Below are 27,759 nucleotides of genomic sequence, written 5' to 3'. Positions count from 1 at the left end.
TTTTAAACAATGTATTCGAGAGTGGTTCTAATCCTTTAACTATTTTTATTGATTTTAAGAAAGCTTTTGATACTGTTGATTTTGAGCTGTTGTTAGATAGAATGTCACATTTAGGTATAAAAGGAAAGTCGATTGATTGGTTTCGTTCGTATTTGTATGGTAGATCAATACGTGAAGTAGTGGGGGATATTGTCAGTTCACCTCGTCCTGTACTATGTGGAGTACCGCAAGGTTCTGTGTTAGGTCCGCTTTTATATTTAATTTATGTTGACAGATTACAATTCTACATCCCTGATGCCGCCATAACATCCTTTGCGGATGACACAGCTATAACGATTGCTGGAAAGGCTTTGAGTGAGCTTGTTCCAAAAGCAAATAAAGTGCTACTTGACCTGCATATTTTTACTAGTCTTAGTTGCTTAGCAGTGAATGTGAGTAAAACTAATTACATGATTTTTAGTCGTACTGGAGTTATTGATAATGTTTTCGGTTTGGTCAATTTTAATGGTACAGAGATTAAGCAGATATTTGATACAAGGTATCTTGGTTTTCAGATTGATTGTAATTTAAATTGGAAAAAACATAGTGAAACTGTATCGGTGAAAGTTGCGCGGGGCTTAGGGCTGATTCGTAGATTTGAACATGTTTTTCCTGTTTCAGTTTTGAAAATTTTATATAATTCATTTATTCATCCTTACATTGTATACGGTTGTTCTGTGTGGGCTAGTAATTTTGTTGTAAATTTTAAACGGGTAAAAATTGTGCTGAATAAAGTACTGTGCCTGCTCGGTGCTTTTAAAAATTGTGAAAGTACAATGGATTGTTATCACCATTTTAAAATTTTAAATGTTGGGCTGTTGAGGGAATATCAGACAGGCCTTTTCGTGTATCAGTGTTTAAATAAACTAGCACCTAATCATTTTTGTGATGTTTTATCATCGAATTCTGTGTACCATTCTTATGATACAAGGAATTCCGCGGACCTAGTACAAGAGAGACGACACACTGCTAGGTCTAGTTTTTGTATTTAGGCATGTGGGTGTTTCGGTATAGAACAGTCAACCGGAAAGCACTAGGATGGCTGAGAGTCTGTCCTCTTTTAAAAATAGGTTAAAGAATGTTTTAATGAATAGGAATGGCTGAGGGGGGGGGGGTGTATTCTGTCTTCTGTAAGGATTGGTTTGCGGTTCCCATGAGGTTTATTTCTTATTTATTTGTATGATTGCATTGTTATTATTATTTATTTTTTCCATTATATATGTGAGTAAGTTTTTTTCAATATATATATGAGTGAGTAAAATAATGAGTCCCGCCACAAACAAATCTGTATAGATTTTAACGTGTTAGGTCTGTTTTATATGTTTTTTTTGTGAATATTGATATTTAATAAAAATGAATTTTCTCTCTCTCTCATTCGAATTGCATTAAATCCCTTAGTCATATCAGACTCCAATCCTTTGACTGCTTCTCATGCTGTCTGGAATTTATCTAAAAAGCGCCACTTGTTTGGTACCTTCAGAAGAATTGTAGAAATTTGTAAAAACATTTATGATTTCTGAACATGTTTTATTTTATTTTTTTATTGCCCCTATGTAGTTGATGTCTCTGTTCTAAGTTGAAATTGTGTATATGTATTTTTTTTGGTGCAGGGCACTTAGCATTAGCTTAATTTTAGGCGGATAGTCAATGGGGAGCAACTTCTCGTCATTTTTTTTTTAGTATGTGCATTGTTTTGTTCTGCTCTGTTACGTTTTTTTTTCCTTTTCCTCTAATTTTGGTCTTTATTATCCTTGCATTACCAGCCATAGAGCCTTGTAGAGGGACATATCACAAAAAAGAAAACAACAATTTCCAACAAGGAAAATTTCCCCAGGACCAGTGTCACTTGGTTACTTTTAAATGATGGCTAAAATTACTTACTGTAAGACTACTGATATCTTGTGAACTCTTTGAAGACATTTCTTTTTTTTTATCTGAGAAACGTCAAGAGTAATTCTCTTTTAAATCTACAAAAGAAAAAATAATATCAGTAAATGAACAAAAACACAATTAGCACAAATAAAAATACAAGAATAAAAACAGAAATAGAGACAACAGTGGTAAAATGTTTTCTTCAAAAGTTCTTTAATGATTCCTGAGACCGCCCTAGCTAATCATGAGTTTTTTATTCCCAGTTCTCAGTTTTTATTCTCAGTTTTTTTTTTATTCTCAGTCCCGACTGAGATATTTGCATTGTAACATAGCCTATTCTTCTTTCTTTCAATGGCTTTGATTATCTTTGTTTTTTTGTTATCATTTTTGTTATGTTGAAAATCTTTTTCCTTAATTTTTACTAATCTTAACTAAGCCTTAACAAATCCCTACTTTAACGGCAATTTATCTTAGTGGGCTCCCTATCATGGGATATGGCACCAACTATGTGTAATATTGGTATGCTCTGAAAGAGCCAATCCTACTAAATTCAAAAAGTCATAGTTTTTTTTTTAATTTTACATGAACAATGAATATTCCAATCATATAGCCTGCATGTTTATATTGATGGCTCCATTAATAATGTGTAAAATGTGTGTATCTCCATCCTCAATTTGATTTGTTTCCTCTTCTTCTAAGCAATCTATCTGCAATTCCTACATAACTACAGACAACAAACCATGTATTCATGGGCGTAGGGAAGGGGGGGGCAGGGGAGGGCAGCTGCCCCCCCCCCTAGAACTTCAAATTTACGCTAGACATTAACGAGAACTTTTCGTATGTTGGAATTTTTTGTTGGATGTTACTTGGTAGATGGTAATAAAAGCTGGAAACGGACAGAAATTTCCAAATATCGTACACGATATCAACATTTACGTTTCGATCTTTAACATTGATTTTTAGCCCGATATATAGATAGGAGACCGGCCCACGATCGGCTGATTTTGACTTGTTTAATTCTCTATGAGTTGATTCAAGCGATAAGAAGTTGCTGAGCATGCCAAAGCAAAAGTAACTCATTCAATACCATCCTTGAAAAAGACAATTAGAAATACTCCGCCATTTTTCCCCCTGGATGCCTCTCTATCCAGGTGGTCAAGAATGCCAAACCTGGGCCACCCTGGCACTGATTCGGCCGTCTCTGGCTTATGTTTGGCCACCGGACAAAAGAAAAAGAAAAGTGACCAGGGGAACATTGAAGCTTGTTTTTCGGCTATAAAATTACGAAAGAATATGGTCAGCATAAAAAACTACAAAATGAATTTCATTAAGGCTTAAAAAAAAACTAAGAGTATTAATTTCTAATTATACATTGACTGATCAACACCAAAAGTAAGACACTCCACTAATTTTGGTGTTCTACCTGTCAGTGGTGGTAGTCTTATTTTAACTTCTGTCTTTAAGACAATATCCATCTCGTCAGTTAGCGCAAAGTTTCTTGCTTCAGTCTCTTTTCAAAACTGGACTTTAAGTTCTTCAGTTGCTATTTTTTCAAATATCTTGTTTCAAATGTTTTGTGGTCTGAACATGTGTTTATATAGGCCTCGCTCCAGGTGGTTAAAGAAAGCTCCTACACTGTGACGGTTGAAAGCAGTTAGGTCCAGACTTTTTAGAGGGATATTCAGCTTCTTAACTTTTTTTTATGTAGTCTTGCAGCGTTCCTCTAGGGATAGCCATGGCACTTCTAGAGAATACAACTGACTTCTTGTAGAATAAGACAGAAAAAATTGCTGTTTTATTTTCTTCTGGATCACAGCCACCTTTCTTTCTTTACTCTTCTGTTTTACTTTTAAGCATTTTATCTTGAATGAAATTTAACAGGAAAAAATGGAACTTCAGTTCACCTACTGTTCTGACAGGATTAAATAACGCCAGAATTAACACAGTTTTGGGTTTTAACCTTGCCCTCAACCTCTAAATATGATGTTTACACAGTCTTTACAAGCATAGATCACTTTGGGACACCTTGGTAGGGCATGCGGAATTTACCCCAGGTATTGTGGCCGAACATGGGAGTTTGCTATCCCGCAGGATGAAAAAATACTAACAGCAAAATGGATGGCACGTCTTGGAAGCTGCCAAAAACAGGCAAATAATAAGAGAATACAGTGTGAGTTTACAACGCGAGTTTTCTAGTATTCGTAATTAGGCATAGGCTTTCAAACAAAATTGAACAAAATTCCAGAGTTAATCACCTTAAAACCTGATCCAATCTGATATTTTTGGTAAAAGTATTAATTAAGGTCAGACATTTTAAAAACATACACTGCCATCTGTCAGATCTTTTATAATACACCAGAAGCCCCATAGGTTCTTATATTGAACTGTTTGCTTCGGCTAAACGTGGGCTAGTATCCCCTATACCAATTTTGATATATAATTTTGCCCAACTGTAAACTTTTGAATTGAATTCTTAGAAGAAGCTGTTATCTAACCATAATGTGATTTGTGTCAAATCGCTTTTGTGGTGTTTATGTTTTCTGGAAATTGGAAGTTGGATAGTGGGTCTTTTACTCGTATATTACCCTGTTGCAGGAAATGAAAAATGTTAAAGGCCGAGTTTTAGCGAAATATAGAATGACTAGTTTCTAAAGAACTATATTCAAAGGACCTCGGGAAGTATTAGTAAGACCCCTCTCCCCTCCATCACCGAAGCGGCTGCCCCCCTCTACAAAAGATGCTGCCTACGCCCATGCATGTATTAAATGCCCTAACAGTTTTTAAAAACTTGTTTAATGAGTGTCTTCTTTTTATTAGATTCCTTATGTTAAGCATCATGCTTATCATCAAGGGGCACGGGTTCGATTCCTGGCGTGGCCAGTTATTTGGTTTGGGACGCGGGTCAGTGGCTTGACTCTGTAAGCTTAGCCAGAGTCGACCCAGCTCTAAATGGGTACCTGGAGAAATCTGGGGAAGGTAAGCAGGAAGGGTGTGCGAAAGCACAGAGTGGCTGGCCCCTAGCCCCCCATTGTACTTCCTGGCTGAGGGCCAAGAAACGGAGATCGGCACCGCCGGTTTGGACCTTAAGGGTCTAGTACTGCCATACTTACTTACTTTTTTTTACTTACTTTATGTTAAGCAATAGAAATTACCTTGCTGATGATTATGATCCTAAAGGTATACAGTGAAGGATTTAGTTACTTAATATTCAACTAGGACTTCCATGAAATTTCTTCACATACATAGTCACAAATAAACTACAATGAAATCATTATACTCTGGTTAATTCGGCAGTAGAGAACCCCTGTCCAAGGAGTTTTGAGACCTCAAGCTTTAGAGATGTAGTCAGAGCTCAAGCAATAATAAACTGTACTGATTTTTAAATCCTTCATTTCAATCTAGAGGTCTTGATGTGCTCCATTATAAGCTAAAACAAAAGTTATCCTACTTAATGCAGATCTTTTCAAATGCAGCATCCAGCATTCTCCCTTACACAGAAATTGCAACCTAGCGTAAGAAAATGCACAGTCCATATTCTTTGACTGAAATCGGGCAGATAAAGAATCCATAAGAATGACAAACTGTTATCATCAGCTTAAGATCTTTCAGACACCCTAATGAATCATCTACAGTTTCCCAATTGGGAAGCAGTGCCCTACAAGTTTACTATTACCAGCATCATATTTCTCATATTTACAAGTTATCAACTGATACCCACTATGGATAATCATACTGGAAAATTCCAAGAGGAATGAGAAGTGAATGAATCCTTTCCTGGGATCCACAAACGTTGTAACCCTAACTTTATAAACGTTGTAACCCTAACATCCTAACTTTATACTAGCCATGTTTCTTTCTCATTTACTTTAGTTGAAGTTTCTTCAAGCTGTTTCAGTATTTTTTTTAATAAATTTAATTTTTTTTTATTTTTTATTGTGCCCAACCACAATATTAAAAAAAAAACGACCCTTATCAATATTCACATAAACTTTACGAAACAGAATTTCAAAAGCATTGTACATGTATTACAATATGTTTTTACACTGAAATTAAAAAAAAAAAAATCTGAAAAATAAGTTTTCAAAGAAAATTAAAGGCCATTTTAAACTTAAGCTCAGCATATACAAGTACCAGTTAAAATTAAAACTCAAAACGACCAGAAATTACTATTAAAGAATAAATGAAACCCAAAACGAACAGAAATTCAATAAACAATCATAGGAAAAAACATACAACATGTAATAATTTAAATGGATAGATATATGTTAAAGCGAGTAATGCTTAGATTGGATATGAATATCAAGCTTAAAACGGAAAAAAATATTTTGCTATTGAAGTATAAACGAAACTTAAAACGAACAGAAATTAAATAAACAATCAATGCAAACAAACATACAATAGATATTAATGTAAATGAATAAATAAATCTTAAAACGAGTGAAACTTAAATTGAATATGCAAATCACGCTTGAAACGAACAAAAATCACTACAAACAAGAGTCTGGGTATCGCCTCCTTCTCTCACTGTACAAGTCTAAAACCTACTGCGTCATTGGCGCTTTGCTGAAAAACAATTTTTTAACAAATATTTTCTTTTGTACTTAATATTGAAAACAAATGTGTTAAAATTATAGCAAAATTTTGAACTATTGAGCTTTCAGCAATTAATATCATTATACATCAAATGTTCATTTTATCTTACTAGCTCGTTCTAGAGTTGTCCAAGACCAATATAGTTTCACTACAAACAAGAGTTTGGATACTGCCCCCTTCCTTAACTGTAAATAAAACTAAAAGCCTACTGCGTCAATGGCGCTTCACTGAAAACGAATTATATTACAAATATTTTCTTTTCCAGTTCTTACAGCATTTACAATAAAAATAAAATTAGAGTAAAATAAATTCTTGAACTGATGGAACTTTCAACAACTAATATCATTATATCAAATATTCAATTTGATATTGTGTATACTTTCCAAGACTGTTCAAGACGCATATCGTTTTCAGTAAAGTGCCAATGACGCAGTAGGGTTTAGACTTTTACTGTGAAAGAAGGAGGCGATACCCAAACTCTTGTTTGTAGTGATTTTCGTTTGTCTCAAACTTGATTTGCATATTCAATTTATGTTTCACTCGTTTTAAGATTTATTTATTCATTTACATTAATATCTATTGTATGTCTGTTTACATTAATTATCTATGTTATTTCTGTTCGTTTTAAGTTTCATTTATACTTCAATAGCAAAATATTATTTTTCGTTTTAAGCTTTATTTTCATATTCAATCTAAGCATTACTCGCCTTAAAATTTATTTATTCATTTATATTATTACTTGATGTATGATTTTTTCCTATGATTATTTATTTAATTTCTGTTCATTTTGCATTTCATTTATTCTTTAATAGTAATATATGGTTATTTTTAGCTTGAATTTTAAAATGTATTTGTATATGCTGATCTTACGTTTAAAAGTGCCTTTACGTTTCTATTAAAAACTTATTTTTTGGAAAGTTTTTTTTTTATTAATTTTTGTTCGTTTTTTATTGCAAAAAGTTTCAAGTTTTTAAAAATTCCTTATTTCAAAATCAAACTTTGGAAAAAAAAAATCAAATCTTCATCAAAGTATCAAAACTGGTATCAAAGTAATAATATCAAAGTGGAAAAAGTTTGACCCTTTGAAATGAACCCCCTTTGAAGTTTATACGACCCCTTCTATATGAAGTGCGTCTGGGAAAAAAAAATGGAGTGTGGGGGGAGAATAGCTGCCCTCCAATCACTTTTTACTCTTAAAAAGTGAATTACAACTTTCAGTTTCCTCTATTAAGTTTATACAAGCATCCCTTCCATAACAACCATATATGTTCCCAGGGCATAACTTACAACGTCTACCCTTGAGCCCTGTGGGGCTTTGTCGACACCGGAGTTTTTGTTATCTGAACTTTGAACCATTTTTAACAAAATGTATATCTCAAAATTTTTATCTGATGCATTCAGTGCGTGGAAAGGGGAGGGGGGCTAGTTGCCCTCCAATCTCTTTTGACTCTTAAAAAGTGAACGAGAACTTTCAATTTCCAATCAATAGAATCCTCTCCGAATCTTATACAAGCTTCCCTTCTATAAAAAAGATATATGCCCCTAGGGCATTACTTATAACGCCTGCTTCCGGGCCATGAGGGGTTGCGTCGACACAGGAGTTTTTCCTGTCTGACCTTTGATTTATTTTTGATCAAATGGATATTTTAAAAATTTTATCGGGTAGGCTTGGGGAAAAAGGGTGTGTGTGTGTGGGGGGGGGGGGGGGGTAGTTGCTCTTGGATATCTTTTGACTCTTACAAAGTGAACTAGAACTTTCAATTTCCAATCAAATTAGCCCTCTCTGAAGCTTATACAAGCATCCCTTTCACGAGGACCATATACGTCCTCAGGACAACACTTACAACGCCTACCCCCCGGGCCCTGGGGGGGGGGGGGGGTGTGTTTACACCGGAGCTTTTGTTTTATAATTTATGAGAAATTTTCAAAAAACTGCCTATCTAAAAATCTGTAGCGGATGGGTTAGGTGAAAATAAGGGCGTAGGGAGGGTACTAGTTACACTTAAATCTCTTGACTCTTAAAAAGTGAACTGGAGCTTTTATTTAGGAATCAAATGAGCCCTCTATGAAGTTTATACGAGCACCCCTTTCATAAGAACCATACACGCCCTTAGGGCGTAACTTAGAACGCCTTTTTTCTGGGCCCTGGGGGGTTGTATGGACATCGGAGTTTTTTTTATCCGAGCTTTGAACAATTTTTTTTAACAAAATGTCTACCTCAAAATTGTCATCAGATGGGTGGGGAAAAAGAAGGCTGGGGGGGGGGGAGGCTAGTTGCCCTCGGATATCTTTTGACTATTAAAAAGTGAACTCGAACTTTCAATTTCAAATCAAATGAGCCCTCTCTGAAGTTTATACGAGTATCCCTTATATAAGAGCCATATATGCCCCAGGGCATAATTTACAACGTTTGCCCCCGGGTCCTGGGGGGTTGTGTCAACACCCAAGATTTTGTTATCTAACTTTTGAACAGTTTTTAACCTAAAGGCTATCTCAAAATTATTCTTGGATGCATTCGGTGAAAGATGGGCGGGGGGGGGGGGTTATAGTTGCCCTCCAATCTCTTTTGACTCTCAAAAACTGACCTATGACTTCCAATCTTCACTCAAGTAAGCCCTATCCGAAGTTTATACAAGCATCCTTACCATAAGGCCTATATGTTCCACCAGGATACAACTTACGATGCCAATTCTTAGACCTTTGTGGGTTTTGTCAACCCCGGAGTTTCCTTCCTATGGTCTTTGAACTATTTTTTAAAAAATTGCTATGGTATTTCAAAGTTCTTATCAGATGGGTTTGAAAAAAAGGTTCGGAGGGGGGCTAGGTACCCTAAAATCTCTTTTGACTCTTAAAAAGTGAACTAGAACTTTCATTTTCCAATCAAATGAGCCCTCTTTGAAGTTTATACGAGCATCCCTTATATAAGAACCATATATGAGTCCCAAGGCGTAACTCAGAACACCTGCCTCCAGGCCCTGGGGGTTGTGTCGACACCAGAGTTTTTTTTATATGACCTTTGAACTATTTTTAACAAAATAGCTATCTCAAAATTTTGTGTCGACACCCGAGTTTTGTTATCTAACTTTTGAACAATTTTTGACTTAATGGCTATCTCAAAATTTTTGTTGGATGCATTTGGGAAAAAACAGGCGTGGGGGAGGTGCCCTACAATCTTTTTTGACTCTTAAAAAGTGAACTAGAACTTTCAATTTCCAATCAAATGAGTCCTTTCTAAAGTTTATACGAGCAAACCTTCCATAAGAACCATATATGCCCCCAGGGCATAACTTATAACCCTTGCCCTGAAGACCGTTGGGGGAGTGTCATGCTCAAAGACATAATTTCCAGTACTTCCAACAACGTTGAACAAAATGGGGAAATGGTGGGCGTGGAAGGGGTGTTAATTGCCTTCCAATCACTTTTGACTATTAAAAAGGGCACTAGCCATTTAAATTTCCAATCAAATGAGCCCCTTTTGAAGTTTCTACAACAACACTTTTCATAAGCAGCGCGCTAGCGCTGCCTAAGTAAAGAACGATGTGGGAACAATGTGTTTTTTTTTTTTTGTTTTTCTCCATACCCGGGCACTTCGTATGGAAAGAGTTGTCGTAGGAAGTTCGAAAAGGGCTCATTCGATTGGAAATTGAAGTGGCTAGTATTCTTTTTAATATTCGAAAGTGATTGGAGGGCAACTAGCCCCTCCACGCCCATAATTCCCCCAAATACATCCAATCAAAATTTTGAGAGCCATTTTGTTCAGCGTAGTTCATTTCCAGATAGAAAATATCTTTTTGAGGAGGAAAACTCCCCCACAGCCCTCGGGGCAAGGGTTTTAAATTATGCCCTGGGGGCATATAAGGTTTTTATAGAAGGCGTCATCGTAGAAACTTCAAAAAAAGGCTCAGTCGATTTAAAATTCAAAAGGCTAGTGCCCTTTTTAATAGTAAAACATGAATGAAGCACAAATAGCCCCCCCCCACGCCCATGAGTCCTCTCAACACCCCCCATCCAAGTGGTGTGTTGAGCAATTCGGATCATTAGAGTTGCTTTCCATGTAGACAATATGTTTTTGTGGAGGACACTCCCCCACAACCTTCGGGGCAAGGGTTTTAATTTATACCCTGGGGGCATATAAGGTTTTTATAGAAGACGTCATTGAAGAAACTGCAAAAAAGGCTCATTCGATTGGAAATTCAAAGGTCTAGTGCCCTTTTTAAATATCAAAAATTATTGGAGGGCCACTACCCCCCCCCCCCGCCCCGCATTCCCCCCAACACATCCAATCAAAATTTTGAGATAGCCATTTTGTTCAGCGTAGTTGATTTCCCGATACAAAATCAGTTTTTGAGGAGGACACTCCCCTACAACACTCGGGGCATGGGTTTTAAGTTATGCCCTGGGGGTATATAAGGTTTTTATAGAAGGTGTTGTCGTAGAAACTTCAAGAAAGGCTCATTCGATTGGAAATTCAAAGGGCTAGTGCCCTTTTTAATAGTCGAAAGTGATTGGAGGGCAACTAGCCCCCTCCCACGCCCATCATTCCCCCAAACACATCCAATCAAAATTTTGAGATAGCCATTTTGTTCAGCATAGAGTTGATTTCCACATAGAAAATATGTTTTTGAGGTGGACACTCCTCCACAACCCCTGGGGCAAGGGTTGTAAGCTATGCCCTGGGGGCATATAAGGTTTTTATAGAAGGCGTTGTCATAGAAACTTCAAAAAAGGCTCATTCGATTGGATATTCAAAGGGCTACTGCCCTCATTAATAGTCGAAAGTGATTGGACAGCAACTAACCCCCTCTCACGCCTACCTTTTCCCCAAACACATCCAATCAAAATTTTGAGATAGCCATTTTGTTCAACGTAGTTTAAAGTTCTGGAAATTAGGTCTTTGAGCCCTCACAGCCATCAGGACAAGGTTTGTAAGTTATGCCCTGGGGGTATATAAAGTTTTCATAGAACGTGTTGTCGTAGAAAGTTCAAAAATGGCTCATTTGATTGGAAATTGAAATGGCTTGTTCCCTTTTTAATAGTAGAAAGCAATTGGAAGGCAACTAACACCCCTTCCACGCCCACCATTTCCCCAAACACATCCAATATAAATTTTGAAATAGCCATTTTGTTCCATACAGTTAAAGTTCAGAAAATTATACCTTTGAGCAGGACACTCCCTTCACAGTCTTCAGAGCAAGGGTTATAAGTTATGCCCTGGGGGTATATAAGTTTTTATTGAAATTTTGTCGTAAAAACTTGAAAAAGGGCTCATTTAATTGCAAATTAGATAGGCCAGGACTCCATGCTGTATCCCAAATTGATCTTGGACTGGCACGCCCCCCTCTCTCGCTCTCCTTTCTCCCAAACACATCCGCTAAAAATTTTTTGGTAGCCATTTTGTTCCGTGTTGTGGATTTCCTGAGAGAAATAATGTTTTTGAGGAGGACATTCCCCCACAGTTACCAGGCACGAATCGTAAGTTATGCCCTGGGGGCATACAAGGTTTTTACTGAGCGTGTCGTCGTAGAAACTTCAAAAAGGGCTCATTCGATTCGAAATTGAAATGGCTAGTGCCCTTTTTAATAGTCAAAAGTGATTGGAAGGCAACTAACACCCATTCCACACCCACCGTTTTCCCAAACATATCCAATCAAAATTTTTAGATAGCCATTTTGTTCCACGCAGTTTAAAGTTCAGATAATTATACCTTTGTGCAGAACACGCCCCCCACATTCTTCAGAGCAAGGGTTATAAGTTATGCTCTGGGGGCATATAAGGTTTTTGTCGAAATCTTTGTCGTAGAAACTTGAAAAAGGGCTCATTTGATTGGAAATTCAAAGGGCTAGTGCCCTTTTTAATAGTCAAAAGTGATTTAAGGGCAACTAACTCCCCTCTCACACCCAACTTTTCCCCAAACATATCCATCAAAATTTTTAGATAGCCATTTTATTCAACGCAGTTGAAAGTTTTGGAAATTAGGTCTTTAAGGATGACAACCCATCGCCCCCACAACTCTCGGGGAAGGATTATAAGTTATGCCCTGGGAGTATGTAAGGTTTTTAGTGAAAGTGATGTTGTAAAAACATCCAAAAGGGCTCATTAAATTGAAAATTGAAAGGGCTAGTGCCTTTTTAATAGTCAAAAGTGATTGAAGAGCAACTAACCCCATTCTCATGCCCACCATTTTCCCAAACACATACAATCAAAATTTTGAGATATCCATTTTGTTCAACGTATTCGGAAGTTCTGGAAATTAGGTCTTTTAGGATGATAACCCCATAAGAGCTTTCAATGCAAGGGTTGTAAGTTATGCCCTGGAGGCATATAAGGTTTATATAGAAAGTTGTTTTAGAAATTTCAAAAAGGGCTCATTTGATTGGAAATTGAAATTGCCCTTTTTAAAAGGCGAAAGTGAGTGGAGAGTAATTAACCCCCCCTCTCTCATGCCCGCCATTTCTCAAAAAATAGTCAACCAAAGTATAGAGACAGCCATTTTGTTCAACGTAGTTGAAAGTTCTGGAAATTATGTATTTAAGGATGAAAACCCCCCCAGAGTCCCCAGGGCGAAGGCTGTAAGTTATGCCCTGGGGAATATAAGGTTTTCAATGATAGAGTTGTCATAAAAATTTCAAAGGGGCTCATTCAATTGGAAATTGAGAGGGATAGTGCCGTTTTTAATAGTCGAAAGTGATTGAATGGCAACTAACCCCTCTCTTATGCCCACTATTCCCCCAAACAAATCTAATTGAAATCTTCAGATTACCATTTTGTTCAACATAGCAGAAAGTTCTGGAAATTAGGTCTGTGATAATGACAACCCCCGCACTCCAGCTCTCAGGGCGAGGGTTGTAAGTTATCCCCTGGGGGCATATAAGTCTTTAATTGAAAGCATTGTCGTAAAAACTTAAAAAGGGTTCATTTGATTGGAAATTGAAAGGGCTAGTGCCTTTTTTAATAGTTGAAAGTGATTGGAGAAAGACTAACGCCCTTCTCTCAAAATTTTTAGATAGCCATTTTGTTTAATGTAGTTGAAAGTTCTGGAAATTAGGTCTTAGAGGATGACAACCACCCTCACAGCCCTTAGGGTAAGAGTTGTAATTTATGCCCTGGGGGCATATAAGGTGTTTATAGGAAGTGTTGTCGCAGAAACTCAAAAACGGCGCATTCGATTGGAAATCGAAAGGCTTAGTGCCCTTTTTAATAGTCAAAAGTGATTGGAAGGTTTGAAACTTTTATAATAAAGATGGCTGTGGATATAATTTATTATTTTTTGTTGTTGTTATTGTTTAGACCAGGGCACTTTGTATCGAAGGAGTTGTTGTAGGAACTTCGAAAAGGGCTCATTCGATTGAAAATAGAAAGGGTTGATGCCCTTTTTAATAGTCGAAAGTGATCGGGGGGAAACTAATCCCCCTCCCACGCCCCCCCTCCCATTTGCCTTTATGTTTAAAAACTAAATTTTGCCATAAGATTAAATCAAAATGCACTGTGTTAATACTAATTCTCGATAAAGCATCTCAGCAGTATCCCAAGAACGACTGAGGAACTTATTTTCAAACGTTTGGTGTTGCTTTTGCTCTTAAAATCTAGCAATATCAAAATAGTGTAATTGATCTCAGGATACTAAAGTCAGTCTACAGAATTTTTTGCGGTTAGTAGTAGATTGTCCATTTCAGAGTAGTCAGACGTATCTTGAATGTAAATTGAACGCTAATATGTTTGTACAAATTTTTAAAAAGGCACATATTGTTAAAAATTGCTGAAAATTTTTCTCCAGCATACAAATAGCAGGCCAAACTATAAATCTTTAAAAAAACAAAAAGATTAAAAATATTATTTTCTTTTTCTCTGAAAAGACTATGTCAATATAAAACGAGCAGAAATTAATTAAAAAAAACTTTTTCCACAAAATAAGTTTTTCAAAGAAAAGTAAAGAACTCCACTAAACAAAAAATGAGAAAAAATAAAATCAAATAATCTACCAAGCGTGAAACTGCCACAAATCACCATCGATAAATAAATGAAACACGAAACGAACAGAAATTACAATAAATAACTGAGTCAAACTCAAAACGAGCAAAAATTAACATAAGTTGGACTCAAAACCCCTATGCCTTCCCAAGACCAAAACATAATTTGAACTTTACTGGAAAAAAATACAAATGAATCTGCATTGTCAGTTTAATATACATATACTGATATTTAGTAATCAAAATCGTAATATTATTTGATTTATTAAAGTTATAAAAGTAAAAACATTTATATTTTTTTCGGTAAAGTGCAAATTATGTTCTGGCCTTGGGAAGGCATAGGGGTCTTGAGCCCAACTTATGCTAATTTCTGCTCGTTTGGAGTTTGACTCGGTTATTTATTGTAATTTCTGTTTGTTTTGGGTTTCATTTATTTATTGATGCAGATTTGTTGTAGTTTCACGCTTGGTAGATTATTTGATTTTATTTTTGCTCATTTTTTGTTTAATGGAGTTCTTTACTTTTCTTTGAAAAACTTATTTTGTGGAAAAAGTTTTTAATTAATCTATAAAAACCTTATATGCCCCCAGGGCATAACTTACAACCCTTGCCCCGAGGTCTGTGAGGGGGGGGGGGGGGGGTCATCCTCAAAGACCTAATTTCCAGAATTTTCAACCACACTGAACAAAATAGCTATTTCAAAATATTGATTGGATGTGTTTGGGGAAAAGGTGGGCGTGAGAGGGGGGTTAGTTGCCCTCCAATCACATCCGACTATTAAAAGGGGCACTAGCCCATTAAATTTTCAATCGAATAAGCCCTTTTTCAAATTTCTACGACAAACATTTCAATAAAAACCTTATATGCCCCCAGGGCATACCTCACAACCCTTGCCCAGAGGGCTGTGGGGGAGTGTTCTCCTCAAAACATAATTTCTATATGAAAGTCAACAATATAGAACAAAATGGTTATTTCAAACTTTGGGTCGGGTTAGTTTGGGGAAATTGTGGGCGTGGAAGGAGTGTTCGTAGCCTTTCAATCACTTTTGACCCTTAAAGAGGGCACTAGAGCTCCTAATTGCACGTCGACTGAGCCCTGTGTGAAGTTTTTACGACGACCTCTTCTATATGAAGTGTCTCTGGGGGAAAAAAAATAATAAATAAATAAATAATAAAACATTGGAGAGGTATGGCCTTTGCAATAGGCAACGCTATAGTGTTGCCTCTGATTCCAAACAAGTAAAGCCCAGTAATTTTAAAGTACCTGTCAATGACTATTATTATAAGAAAGCTTGAATTTCCAAAGCCTCAAAAAGTGCATTTTTAGGTCCAAACTTTCCAACGTACCTTAGAGGTTTGTTTAAACAAAAACATTAATTTTTATCTTCCTGGGAAAATATTAATTTATCCAGTAACAACTATTCTATCTCCTTTAAAGTTATCCCCCTCAGACATTATACACTTATTTCACCACTATTTTAGATATTCAAAGGAATTGTTATGTAGCCTATCACTATTGCCTTGACCTCTTCCAGCATTGCAGTCAATTTTTGGCCTTGATTCTTCTGGATGCATCCATTAAGAGGATGACACTTTGGTTTTGATGTCATAGCCATATACCCTTATTTTGTCACCAGTTATGACCCTTTTGAACGGACATGCCCAACCATGACGTCATTCAACAGGTCTTGAATGATGCTCACGCAACTCTGCTTTTGATCAAAACTTTACACCCTTGAAACAAACTTAGCTGGCAGATGTTTAATAACCAAACGTCCAGATAATTGCATGCCATGCTTCAGTCAATATGACTATATACTCACCAGCTTTTCTGATGGTGATTTGACAAGTATTCATGACAATGTCAAATTCGATGTTTCAAATATGCTGGAGCCCTTAATTTAATTTGTTACGCAATGTTTAATGAAGATTCTTTAGTCCTTATTCTTTTTCTTTGTCTGATCCATTTTTCCCAAAACAAAATTCACCAAAAACGCAAAAACAGCCATAACTTTTAATGAACAATTTGTGTTAACAACCTGCAAGTAGGAAGGAACCCCAATAGTAAACCAAACTCTAAAAAAAGGAGTTTTGATAACAATTTATACATCAAAAGAATTGGCATTGTATGGTGATTCCAAAGACAATATGAACACACTAGGCTACTTGATTCCTTTTTAATACTTCGCTTTTTAATTGTAAGTGTTGTAAGTTATGCCCTGGGGGCATGTAAGGTTTGGATGCAAGGGTTTTTAAAAAGTTCAAAGATCAGATAAGCCCAACACCCACCTCCACTAAAAAATACAACCTTATTAATGATATTTTACTCCAAACCTTAAGGGAGCTGGCCCCTGACCCACCCTCCATGACCTGATCCTCCTCCCCCCCTCCAAAAAAAACTTATTAACAATATTTTATTCCAAAGATCATGGGAACTGACCGCTGGCCCTCCCTACATGGCCTGACTCCCCCTCCCCCCACAAAAATACTAGTAACAATGCTTTATTCCAAAAATTATGGGAACTTGCCCGTCGCCCTTCATGGCCCAACCCCCGAACCCCCCCCCCCTCACAAAAAACTTATCAACAATTTTTTATTTCAAAACTTATGAGAGCTGACCCCTGACTCTCAATGGCCCAATCCCCCTCCCCCAAAAAATTATCAGCGATAAATCATGGGAGCTGACCCCTGTCCTCCCTCTGCTGCCCTACCCCTGTACAAATAAAAACAAATTAAAAATATTTTACTCCAAACATCATGGGAGCTGACCCCTGGCCCTCCCTCCATGCCCCCAACAAAAAAAACTTATTAACAATATTTAATTCCAAAAATCATGGGAACTAAACCCCTCCCTCCAGAAAAAAAATTATTTCCAATATTTTATTCCAAAATAAAGGGAGCTGACACTCCCTCCATGCCCCCCCCCCAAGAAAAAACAAACTTATTAACGATATTTTATTCCAAAAATCATGGGACCTGACCGCTGTCCCTCCCTCAATGGCCTAACGCCCCCCCATCCCCCCCAAAAAAAAACTTATAAAAAACTCCATGGCCAGCCAACCCCCGCATCACAAAAAAAACAACTTATTAATGATATTTTATTCCAAAAATCATGGGGGCTGGTCCACCCTCCATGTCCTAACCCCCTCCCCCATAAAAAATCTATTAATGATATTTCATTCCAAAAATTATGAGAACTGGCCCCTGGCCCTTGTTTTGAGAAAAGGTTTTAGACTTTTACAGTTAGGCAAGGAGGCAGTATCCAAACTCTTGTTTGAAGTGATTTTTGTTTGTTTTAAGCTTGATTTGCACATTCAATTTAAGTTTTACTTTTTAAAGATTTATTTATTCATTTATACTAGTACTTGTTGTATGTTTATTTTCTATGATTGCTTATTTAATTTCTATTTATTTTGTGCTTCATTTATTCTTTAATAGTAATTAATTTAAAAAAAACTTTTTCCACAGAATAAGTGTCTCAAAAAAAGGAAAAAACTCCATTAAACCAAAAATGGACAAAAATAGAATCAAATAATCTACCAAGCATACAACTACAACAAAACAGTATCAGTAAATAAAATGAAACCCAAATTAACAGAAATTAAAATAAATAACAGAGTAAAACTCAAAACGAGCAGAAATTAACAAGAGTAGGGTTCAAAACCCCTATGCTTTCTCAAAGCCAGAATATAATTTGTACTTTACTGAAAAAATTTCAAATGAATTTACTGAAAGAAATGTGCATTGTCAGTTTAATATAGGCCTACGTATGCTGATATATATTTCTCAAAACCTTCATTAATTTTTGATTTCTTAAAGTTATAAAAGTAAAAACATTTAAAAGAATTTTTTTCAGTATTTTTTATTGTTTTAATTTCTGTTCGTTTTGGGTTTCATCTATTTATTGATGCTAATTTGTGGTAGTTGTATGCTTGGTAGATTATTTGATTCTATTTTTGTTCAATTTTGGATTAAGGGAGTCCTTTACTTAAAAAAAAACTTATTTTGTGCAAAAGTTTTTTAATTAATTTCTGTTCTTTTTATATTGACATAGTCTTTTTCAGGGGAAAAAAGAGAATAATAGTTTGAATCTTTCAGGTTTTCCTTTAAGAATTTATAGTTTGGCCTGCTATTTATATGCTGGAGAAACTTTTTAAGCAATTTTTAACAGCATAAATTCTTTTGAAAATCATGACACAAAAGTAGTGTTTAATTTAGTCATATACATCCTCTAGTTGACCTGATAAATAAAAGTCAATACCATTCCCCCAAAAAATATATTTATACTCTTTCACAGCCTGGATACACTTGCACTCTTTTGATGTAATACAGTTTTAAGAGCAAAAGTAGTAATAGAAGTAGCCCCAAAAATTTAAACTTAATGCCCTTAGTTGTTCTTGGTATATTGCTGAGATATCTTATTGGCAACCAGCATACAAACAGGGCGTTTCGATTTAATTTTAAAGCAACATTTAGTTTTTAAGCATAATGGGTAAATTACATAACTATGGGGGGGGGGGGGGTTTACCAACCCAATAACCCTGAAGATTTAGTTATTAGACCATTCAGCTATGCTAAACAAAATGGTTGTCTTAAAACTTTGATTGGAAATGTCTGGAAAATTATGATCTAAAGAGGAGGGAATTTTCAATCAAATTAGCTCCTATAAAATAGCAATGATAATACTAGCTATGATAGAGCATCACTGCCTATGTCCTTATATGCCATATAGTGCTTATATCCCCTTTTAATACGTGCATGCATATAGGTTTTTCATTTCATTGAAACTCCTAAATGTTCTATAAAGTTTCAACTTAATGCAATGAGTGTTATTAGTTGCAGTAACCATAGAAGCAGCATTAAATGAATACATACAGTGTCATCTGGCTAGCTCAAGATCCACAACCCATGAAGGTATGAAAGTGAAATTTTCAGAGAATATTTCTGTTGTATGGATGAAAACCTGCCATCCATATGCAGGTTGTCAAAGGGCATATCAGCAATATCTTAGGAAAAGTTTTGTGTGTGAAATTAACTCTTGCAATGCTTGTTCTGGGATGTTGAACTAACTAAAAGACAACATTTATATCATAATACTAATGCTTCTACTCCTAAAACTACTGCTACTATTACTATTACTGCTACTACTACTACTGCTACTAAAACTAAGACTACTCCTATTGACTGTACTTCTACTGCTACTACTAAAACTAATGAACCTAAGGGTATTAAGGTAAAATGTTGGGCAATATTGTAACTGAATTGAAATAAATCAAAACACAGTATGCCCATATAGGTTGTCAAGAGGACATATCAGCAATGCTTTAGTACCAGTTGATAGTATTAAGCTAAAAATTTCATTATGTGTTGAAGGGGATGTTGAAAAAAGGTGCTATTTGCATACTGCTACTAATGCTACTACAACCATTGTTGTGCAACTGAACCTTTTAACAATGCTAAAAAAATTGATGTCTCAAAACTTTGCTTGGATATTTGTTATGGGATATGATGGGCATGGGATATGAGAGATGATGAGAGGCATAGCTGCCCTCTGATCACTTTGGATCTTAAAAAGAGCACTAGAGTGTCTGATTACAAATCCAATGAGGTCCCTCTGAGGTTTATATGACCATGTTTTCTATAAAACCTTATATTCTCCCAGGGCATAACTTGCAACCCTTGCCCTGAGGGTTAGGGTGTCATCCTCAAAGACATAATTTTCAGACCTTACAACTACATTGAACAAAATGGCCATATCAAAATGTTGAGCAGAGGTGTTTGGGGAAATGATAGGCGTTGGAGGGGGGGGATTCTCCCTCCAGTTACTTTTGACTATTAAAAATGGCAATAGCCCTCTTAATTTCCAATAGGCAATAATGAACTTTTTTTGAAGTTTTTACAACAATGGTTTATATAAAAAAAAACTTATATACCCCCAGGGTATAACTTACAACCTTAACCCTGAGGGCTGTGTGGGGGGGGGGGTCATACTCAAAAACATAATTTCTGGACCTATCAACTACATTAAAAAATGGCTATATCAAAATTTTGATTGGAAGTATTTGGGGAAGTGATGGGTGCGTGGGGGGGGGGGGCATTTGCCCCTGATCACTTTTGACTATTAATAAGGGCAGTAGTCCTCTCAATTCCCAATTGAATGCACCCTTTCTGAAGTTTCTACAACAAAACTTTCTATAAAAACCATATATAGTAATGATGTGTTTTGGTAATTGGTAATTATGATGATTATATGTATTATAAAGTAAATATGTGTTTGAAGATGACAAACTGGACCCTCTACTATGTTGAACAAAATGGCTATCTCAAAATGATAGCCATTTGGCATGAGGGGGGGTTAGTTACCTTCCAATAACTTTTGACTGTTAAAAAGAGCACTAGTCCTTTCAATTTCTAATCTAATGAGCCATTTTTGAAGTTTCTATGACAGCACTTTCTATAAAAAAAAACAACCTTATATGGCCTCAAGGAATAACTTACCACCCTTGCCCTGAGGCGAGAGGGAGGGACGGGGGGGGCGTGTCATCCTCAAAGACCTAATTTCCAGACCTTCTAACTATGTTGAAAAAAATGACTATCTCAAAATTTTGATTGGATGTGTTTGGGGAAATGGTGCACATGAGAGGGGGGTTAGTTGTCCTCTAATCCCTTCTGACTATTAAAAAGGGCACTAGCTCTTTTTGTCATCCTCTAAGACCTAATTTCCAGAACTTTCAACTACTTCAAACAAAATTGCTATCTCAAAATTCTGATTGGATGTGTTTGGGAAATGGTGGGCACAAGAGGAAGGTTAGTTACCCTCCAATCACTTTTGACTATTAAAAAGGCCACTAGTCCTTTCAATTTCCAATCAAATGAGCCCTTTTTGAAGTTTCTATGACAATGCCTTCTATAAAAAAAAAAACTTATATGCCCCCAGGGCAAACTCATAACCCTTGACCTGAGGGCTGTGGGGGGAGTGTCATCCTCAAATACATAATTTCCAGACTTTTCAACTACATCAAACAAAATGGCTATCTCAAAATTTTGATTGGATGTGTTTGGGGAACTAGTGAGCGTGAGAGGGGGGTTAGTTGCCCTCCAATCACTTTTGAATATTAAAAATGGCATTATTCCTTTCAATTTCCAACTGAATGAGCCCTTTTTGAAGTTTCTATAAAACTTATATGCCCCCAGGACATAACTTACAACTCTTGTCCTGAGGGCTGTGGGGGGAGTGTCATCCTCAAAGGCAAAATTTCCAGACCTTTTAACTATGTAAAAAAAATGGCTATCTCAAAATTTTTATGGGATGTGTTTGGGGAAATTGTGGGTGTCAGAGGGGTAGGCCTACTAGTTTTCCTCAAATCACTTTGAGGAGACTATTAAAAAAGGCACAAGCCCTTTGAATTTTCAATCAACTGAGCCCTTTTTGAAGCTTCTATGACAACTCTTTCAGTACAAGTGCCTTGGTCTAAACAAAAATAAAATAAATAATACATTGTGTCAACATTGTTTTTTACTTAGACAGGCTATTGTGATGCCTATGATTTCTGGTTGTTTTGAGTTATTGTAAGTTTTCATTTCTTCTGATCTTAATTTTAATATGACTTTTACTTTTTTTTTTTTTTTAAAGTTTGTTTTAATTAAAAGGTATACCTTTGAGGTTCTGTAAAGGGCTTAAAATTGAATTTCCAATCAAAGTGATTATTATATTCAGACAGAGCCTAAATAAGGCATCAAGGAGTATGTTCACCCTGTTTGCAGGGGCAAATCTCCAGCATTTTTATTGAGGGGGGGGGGGGCAAGAGGGGTCCATATCTGGATAGTCAAATGGCATGGGATGTATAATATTTTTTCTCCACATTATGGGGGGGGGGGGCAACTGCCACCCCCAAACAATGCCCCTGCCTATTTGTAGTTGTAGATCAATAATTTAAATTGCCCCAAATTTACCAAAGATTAAGTGAGTAGTTAAATAAGTAAATAGATCAAGTAAAGTAAATTAAGTAAGTAAAAAAAAATTAAGTAAGCAACTGGATTAAAACCAATTTTTTACTACCAAGCTCCCAATGTCAACCCAGTAGTGTGTTGTTACAAGCAGGGTGGATCTCTGGGTCCTGCATTTTTCTTTGTCTTCATTAAAAATCCTGGCCCCCCCCCCCTTCTGAATTTTCGTGAATCAGCGCAAATGATTACGTAAGTAATCGGATTAACAACACTTCATGACTACTAAGGTCAGTGCTTCCACTTTGTTCCTACTAGATTTCTGTTCCGTCTTTTTGAAAATCCTGAAAATTCCGACACCCGACCACAGAAAATCCGACTATTTTTCCAACACCGCGGTTGTCCGAAATCCGAAAAATGTCCGACTTGAACCGAAAAATCTGACAAAAGTCCGACTACAAGAACTTCTCATTTTCTACACAATTTATAGACCTTCAGAACAGCTCAAAATGGTTTCCCAAACTTCTTCTTCTCCAAATGATTTTGGCAATTTCAGCTTGCTGTTGTGTTAGGCTGAAAAGGATGCAGTGAGTCGCCTTTGAGTTCCCCGATCCGATCCCGCTACTCCCGCTTTCATCCTTTTGGCCCTTCTTTTAGCACGCAGTCGCAGTAGAAATTCCTTGCGCTGACGACGCAGCTATTTGCGGTTCAGACGCCGTGGACCATTAGCCAAGACAGTATTTTTTCAAAACGCCGTCAACCGCTTCAAGAAGAAAAAGAAGTTGCAACAAATTCGGAATTTCGTCGAAAAACCGAAATTGTGAACCAAAATCCCTCTTCTGGCCGTAAAAAAGCCTGTTTATTTTGTTTTCCCTACTATTTTACCTTCTGCTTTGCCTTTTTTTCCATCGGATCAAATGGCCGAGAGCAACTTCTACTTCTTCTTGGGCTGCTGTGCGGCGATCTTGACCACGTTCTAGACAGTGTTATACCTTATGGACCTAATGGTCCAGTCCAGTACACGCTCTCTACGAAGGTGACGAACGCGGTGACGATTTCAAAAATGCTTAGCTACTCATGAGTATTCATTTATTGGAAAACTGGTATAAAAAATCAGACTATTAATTTAAACAAGTATGGCAGTCTTTGGCCATAGTTTCGCATATTCAAAAGAAGAAAAAAAAAAACGCTGTAGCTGCTGCATTGTAGATTGCACAACTCCACAGGTCTGTGTCCGAACGAGCGATGTAAACCTGATTGTAGAGGCATAAGAAAATGTCTCTCGTTTCCGCTCTCACTATCACCCCAGCGGTTTTTGCTGTGTCGGGACATCCGAAATAGGAGAAAAGTAATGCAAAACAGGGTGTTCGATTTTTCTTTTATTTTAGGGGAGATACTTACAGCTTAAACATTCACTTATGCTCCTTACCCTCTTACGTCTTTCATCTGCACCTAACTTAAACTAAAGCTGCAGTTCCACTAGACTGAACGCACTCGTCTGCCGTCGCGTTTGCTCTAACACACTTGAGTCGTTTTAAGAGGGGAGCCTCGACCTCTAAGTCGCGGGATACCTGTTTATTTTTTTTCATGCCAGACTTGGCCTGCATGATAGAGGTAAGGGTCACACTTTTGAGCGAATTCCTTTGATCTGTTTTCACGTCTTTCAACGTAGAAAAGAACCACTCTACAACTGCGTTCGAAAACGGCAAGGTCCAACGATGCTGCACAACCCCCCCCCTATGTTGAGGAATCTCTGCGTACCATTTGGCGTCTTCAAAGAAGCCACATGGAGCCAGAAACCACAGACGTCTGTCACATCTGGAAGATCAAAGATCAGTAGACTCCGCCATTCTTCTATAATTTTTCGTGCATCCCACGATGAAGCCTTATACCGCTGAAGGATCTTTTGGAGAAGAGTGACAGCACCGATATCCAAAGGTTTCACAGGGTCAAGTATTTCGCACAATGTAAACAGTTCATCTTCAAATGAAAATCGCTGCTTCATGTGCTTCATCGCCTCTATATACAACTTCCGAGTACATTCATAGATGACTTTCACTTCACGTTTATCTGCTTTTGTACTCGGGTCTGATTGCAAGGTCTGAAGAGACTCTTGAGCTGCAACTCCCAAGTACACATCTTCCACTGCAAGGTATTCACTTGCGTTGTCGGGGTCAAGATTCAAGGGCGAGGTTGATCTGACGTAGCTGGTCTTCATGACATTCATGGCCAGTTTTCTCAAGAGTAACTCCACCTCTAATTTTATTTTGTGGAACAACGGTTTTTCACTTTGGAAAAGAAGATTAAAATCTGTAAACAGCTCCAGTACATAGAGCTGGAACTCAAGCTGAATCCGAAGCAGTGGATTCTTTAGGGCTTGCCATGCCCTGTCGTTTGTGTGAGTGGGATCTTCAGCTACTACTAACTGAAAGTAGCTACAAAGTGCATCCCAATTCTGCAATAGTCGCTGAACGCACATCCGAAGTGATAACCAGCCTGTCTGACCTGGGGCAAGCACGTTCAGGACGGGGGTGTCAGTAAATAGCTGATGTAGTTCAAACTCAGAGCACCTTTTGGCATTCATGTAAGAGCGATTGTACACAGTCCGATGTAGACCTTCCAGTTGCTTTGGCAATTGTTTGAAAGCATAAGAAGCCACCAAATCAATAGAATAGCTGCTGCACTTGACACGCGTCACAGAATGGGAATTTTTCTTTGATTCGGCTGACAACGGAGTTCTCACACCCATACATTGTATTGCAAGTGTCTGCACAGAACCCAACCCAGTTATCCGTAGGTATTTTTTATCTTCAAGAACTTCGCATAGCAGATTGAAAATAGTTTCCCCCTTCCCGTTGGAAAACTCAACCATATCTAGAAGGTCGACTTCTACTTCGAAATCCTTTTTGCAGAATAAAACTGCAATTGCAAGTTGTTTTTTTACTGCCACATCAGTTGTTTCATCAATAATGATAGAAAAAGGCGTCAATCTCAACTGATCACACAAAATTTCATTGTAGTGCGGTCCTAATGCCTGTCTGATCACATTTGTCATATTTTGCTTGCCCAGCCTAATTTTTTCAACAACAGCCTTTTGTGGCAAACTTTTCAGAAAAGGTACAAGAGTTTCTATAAATGATAAAGGCAGATTGTTTTCGACAATGAAAGCAGCCAACTTGGCCTTTATTCTTTCTTCTTCGTTTTGTCTGTGGTAAGGACATGATCAATCCTTGTAGTGAGCTTTCTTGAAGCCTCTAATTTCCTTATACTTTTACTGTGCTTTGCACTCTTTGCATGTTTTCGGAGTTCGGATTTACCACAACACAAGCACTGACTGCAGTGCGAACATAAAGCCTTTTCATCAGAAGACTTGTCCTTTGCAAGCCATCCTTTAAATTCAGGGACATTCAGCCAGCTGTGTCTGAATTTGGCTTTTTTCCTCTGAGCCTTATTTCTTGGGGAGGATCTTTTTTCTTCTCCCTTTCTTTTCCGCCTTTCTTCCCCACTAAGATATTCAATGTCAGTTTCAGAAGATGACGAGCTGTCCGACATGATGGTACTTCCTGCAAGCAGACTTGATAAGTAAAATGTAATAAGTGTATTACAGCAAAGGATCTATAAAGTATGCTTTACTTCAAAAAGAAAGAAATTCACTGTCTCTTCACTGTTGAAAGCTGCTCTTCTTAAATCATAATGCCATTTTAACAGAGATATTAGCAAAAGATGAACCTGTGAAGCACATTGAATAATTGTGTAGATGATATTGAATTAATCTCCTAGATGATAGGTTTGCTGTTTTAAATACAGTTTGACTGAATAATTGTAGCTTTCTTGATCTCAATAGTATAAAAAAGAAAAGAAAAAACGAATGTGAATTATGTAGCCTATGACACTTTTTGATATATTAAAACAAAACTAATCTATGACACAGGCTACACCAACCTGAAAAAGCCTGTGCAAATCAACTGTACGATAGTCAGAGTAGCCTTAAAGGAAATTGAAACCCTCTTGACCTTTTAAACCTTCCTTGTAGGATACCCTAGTTATAGCCAGTCAGGAACTCTACTCTTTTGAGACTGTCGCGCAATAGAGCCAACTTTGCCTGATAAGCGGATATGCTACTACTTAGTGAATGCCCAAAACGAGATAGAGTCCCGAGAGAGCTAATTTCCACTCAGGAGAAGATCTACCAATTTTTCTCCTAAGGGGAAGTTAGCTGTGCTTGGGAATAATTTCACTTTGGGCATTACTGACAAGAGACAGATTCTCTCATTAGAGGAAGTTGCCTGGGCTGGGTGATGATCGCAAAATAGTAGAGTTACTGACTGGTTAGCTATAGCCTACTGCTCAGAGAAACTTTTTTTTCTCCTTCCATACCCCGGTTCCAGACACATGCAGCCCATGCAGGGTATATGTAGGCTATCCTGCTTGGTGCAGAATCCATTTATTCTATCCTGAGTGGCCATAGTGCTGCTCAGGATAGCTACGATGGTTCAAGTAGTGCTTCGCAGATCAGTTCTGGACAAATTATGGGTAATTTCTCTGTTAGAATTAAACTTGACTTCAAGAAGAGTTCCATAATTACCAGTCTTTTACCGATCTATATACCTAGACCCACACCCAACTTGCATTATTCTTTTGAGTAGGCCATTTTGAGACATTAAAACATTCTGAACCTGTAAAGCACATGGTGTCACTAAACCATGGTTGCCTAGCTCTCCTTTAGGCTACTACTCGTATGTTGGCAATAGACTTTCTAATCTTATACTGGCCTTGGAAAAAAGTCTCACCTTAACTTTCCTCAGATCTTGAAATTAACTGAAATATCAGAGCAGACTGAAGCACAGCATGTGCAAATTTTCCAAAATTGTACCTTGTCAAACTGTCGCCGCTAAGGCTAATGACTTTCTGAAAATCCCTAACAGAATTGGCCTTCTAATTTTACTAGTTTGAAAATCCTTTTTATTGGAGTTGGAGACTCCAGCAATCTAGAAAAATACACAAATCCGAAAAATATCCGTTTTTTACTGAAAATCCGACAAAATTCCAAAGTCCGACACGATAGTTTTTTGTCTGACAAGAGGGCCGAAAATCCGACAATGTCGGAAAAATCCGACATAGTGGAAGCACTGACTAAGGTCCCTCGCAGTATCGGCCTTGCAGTGTGTTGCTACAGCAAGTTTCGATCTTTGGGTCCCGTATTATCAAAGCTAAGGTCAAAACCACTTTGCAAACACAGTACGAGACCCGTATTACCTTAGCCGCAGTCATGGCTTTCAAATTTGTGTGCGCTAGCACCGTCCAGTGTTCTTATATCCAAAACAAATGGTCGTTAAAGCGAGAAT

The 27,759-nt window shown here is 37.2% G+C and overlaps 1 protein-coding gene across 1 annotated transcript in view; it reads right to left on the bottom strand.

The window, feature by feature from the left end:
- The window catches only part of LOC148950698 (tRNA (32-2'-O)-methyltransferase regulator THADA), a 103,306-nt gene extending 80,760 nt beyond the window's left edge, over positions 1-22,546 (bottom strand). Inside the window, exons 1-2 of the mRNA XM_089092573.1 lie at positions 22,530-22,546; positions 1,921-2,006 (exon numbers count right to left, since the gene is read on the bottom strand). Of these exons, the coding sequence (XP_088948699.1) occupies positions 1,921-1,959 (39 nt within the window). The 5' untranslated portion in view covers positions 1,960-2,006; positions 22,530-22,546. The remainder of the gene's footprint in view (positions 1-1,920; positions 2,007-22,529) is intronic.
- Positions 22,547-27,759: the final 5,213 nt, after the last annotated feature.

The sequence above is a fragment of the Artemia sp. Qi Xiang Cuo genome, chromosome 7 (genome assembly GCF_049724085.1).
Source record: "Artemia sp. Qi Xiang Cuo chromosome 7, ASM4972408v1, whole genome shotgun sequence".
In the NCBI taxonomy this organism is placed as follows: Eukaryota; Metazoa; Arthropoda; class Branchiopoda; order Anostraca; family Artemiidae; genus Artemia; species Artemia sp. Qi Xiang Cuo.
Note: the sequence above shows the minus strand (reverse complement) of the source record. Positions and strands in the feature narration are given on the sequence as shown.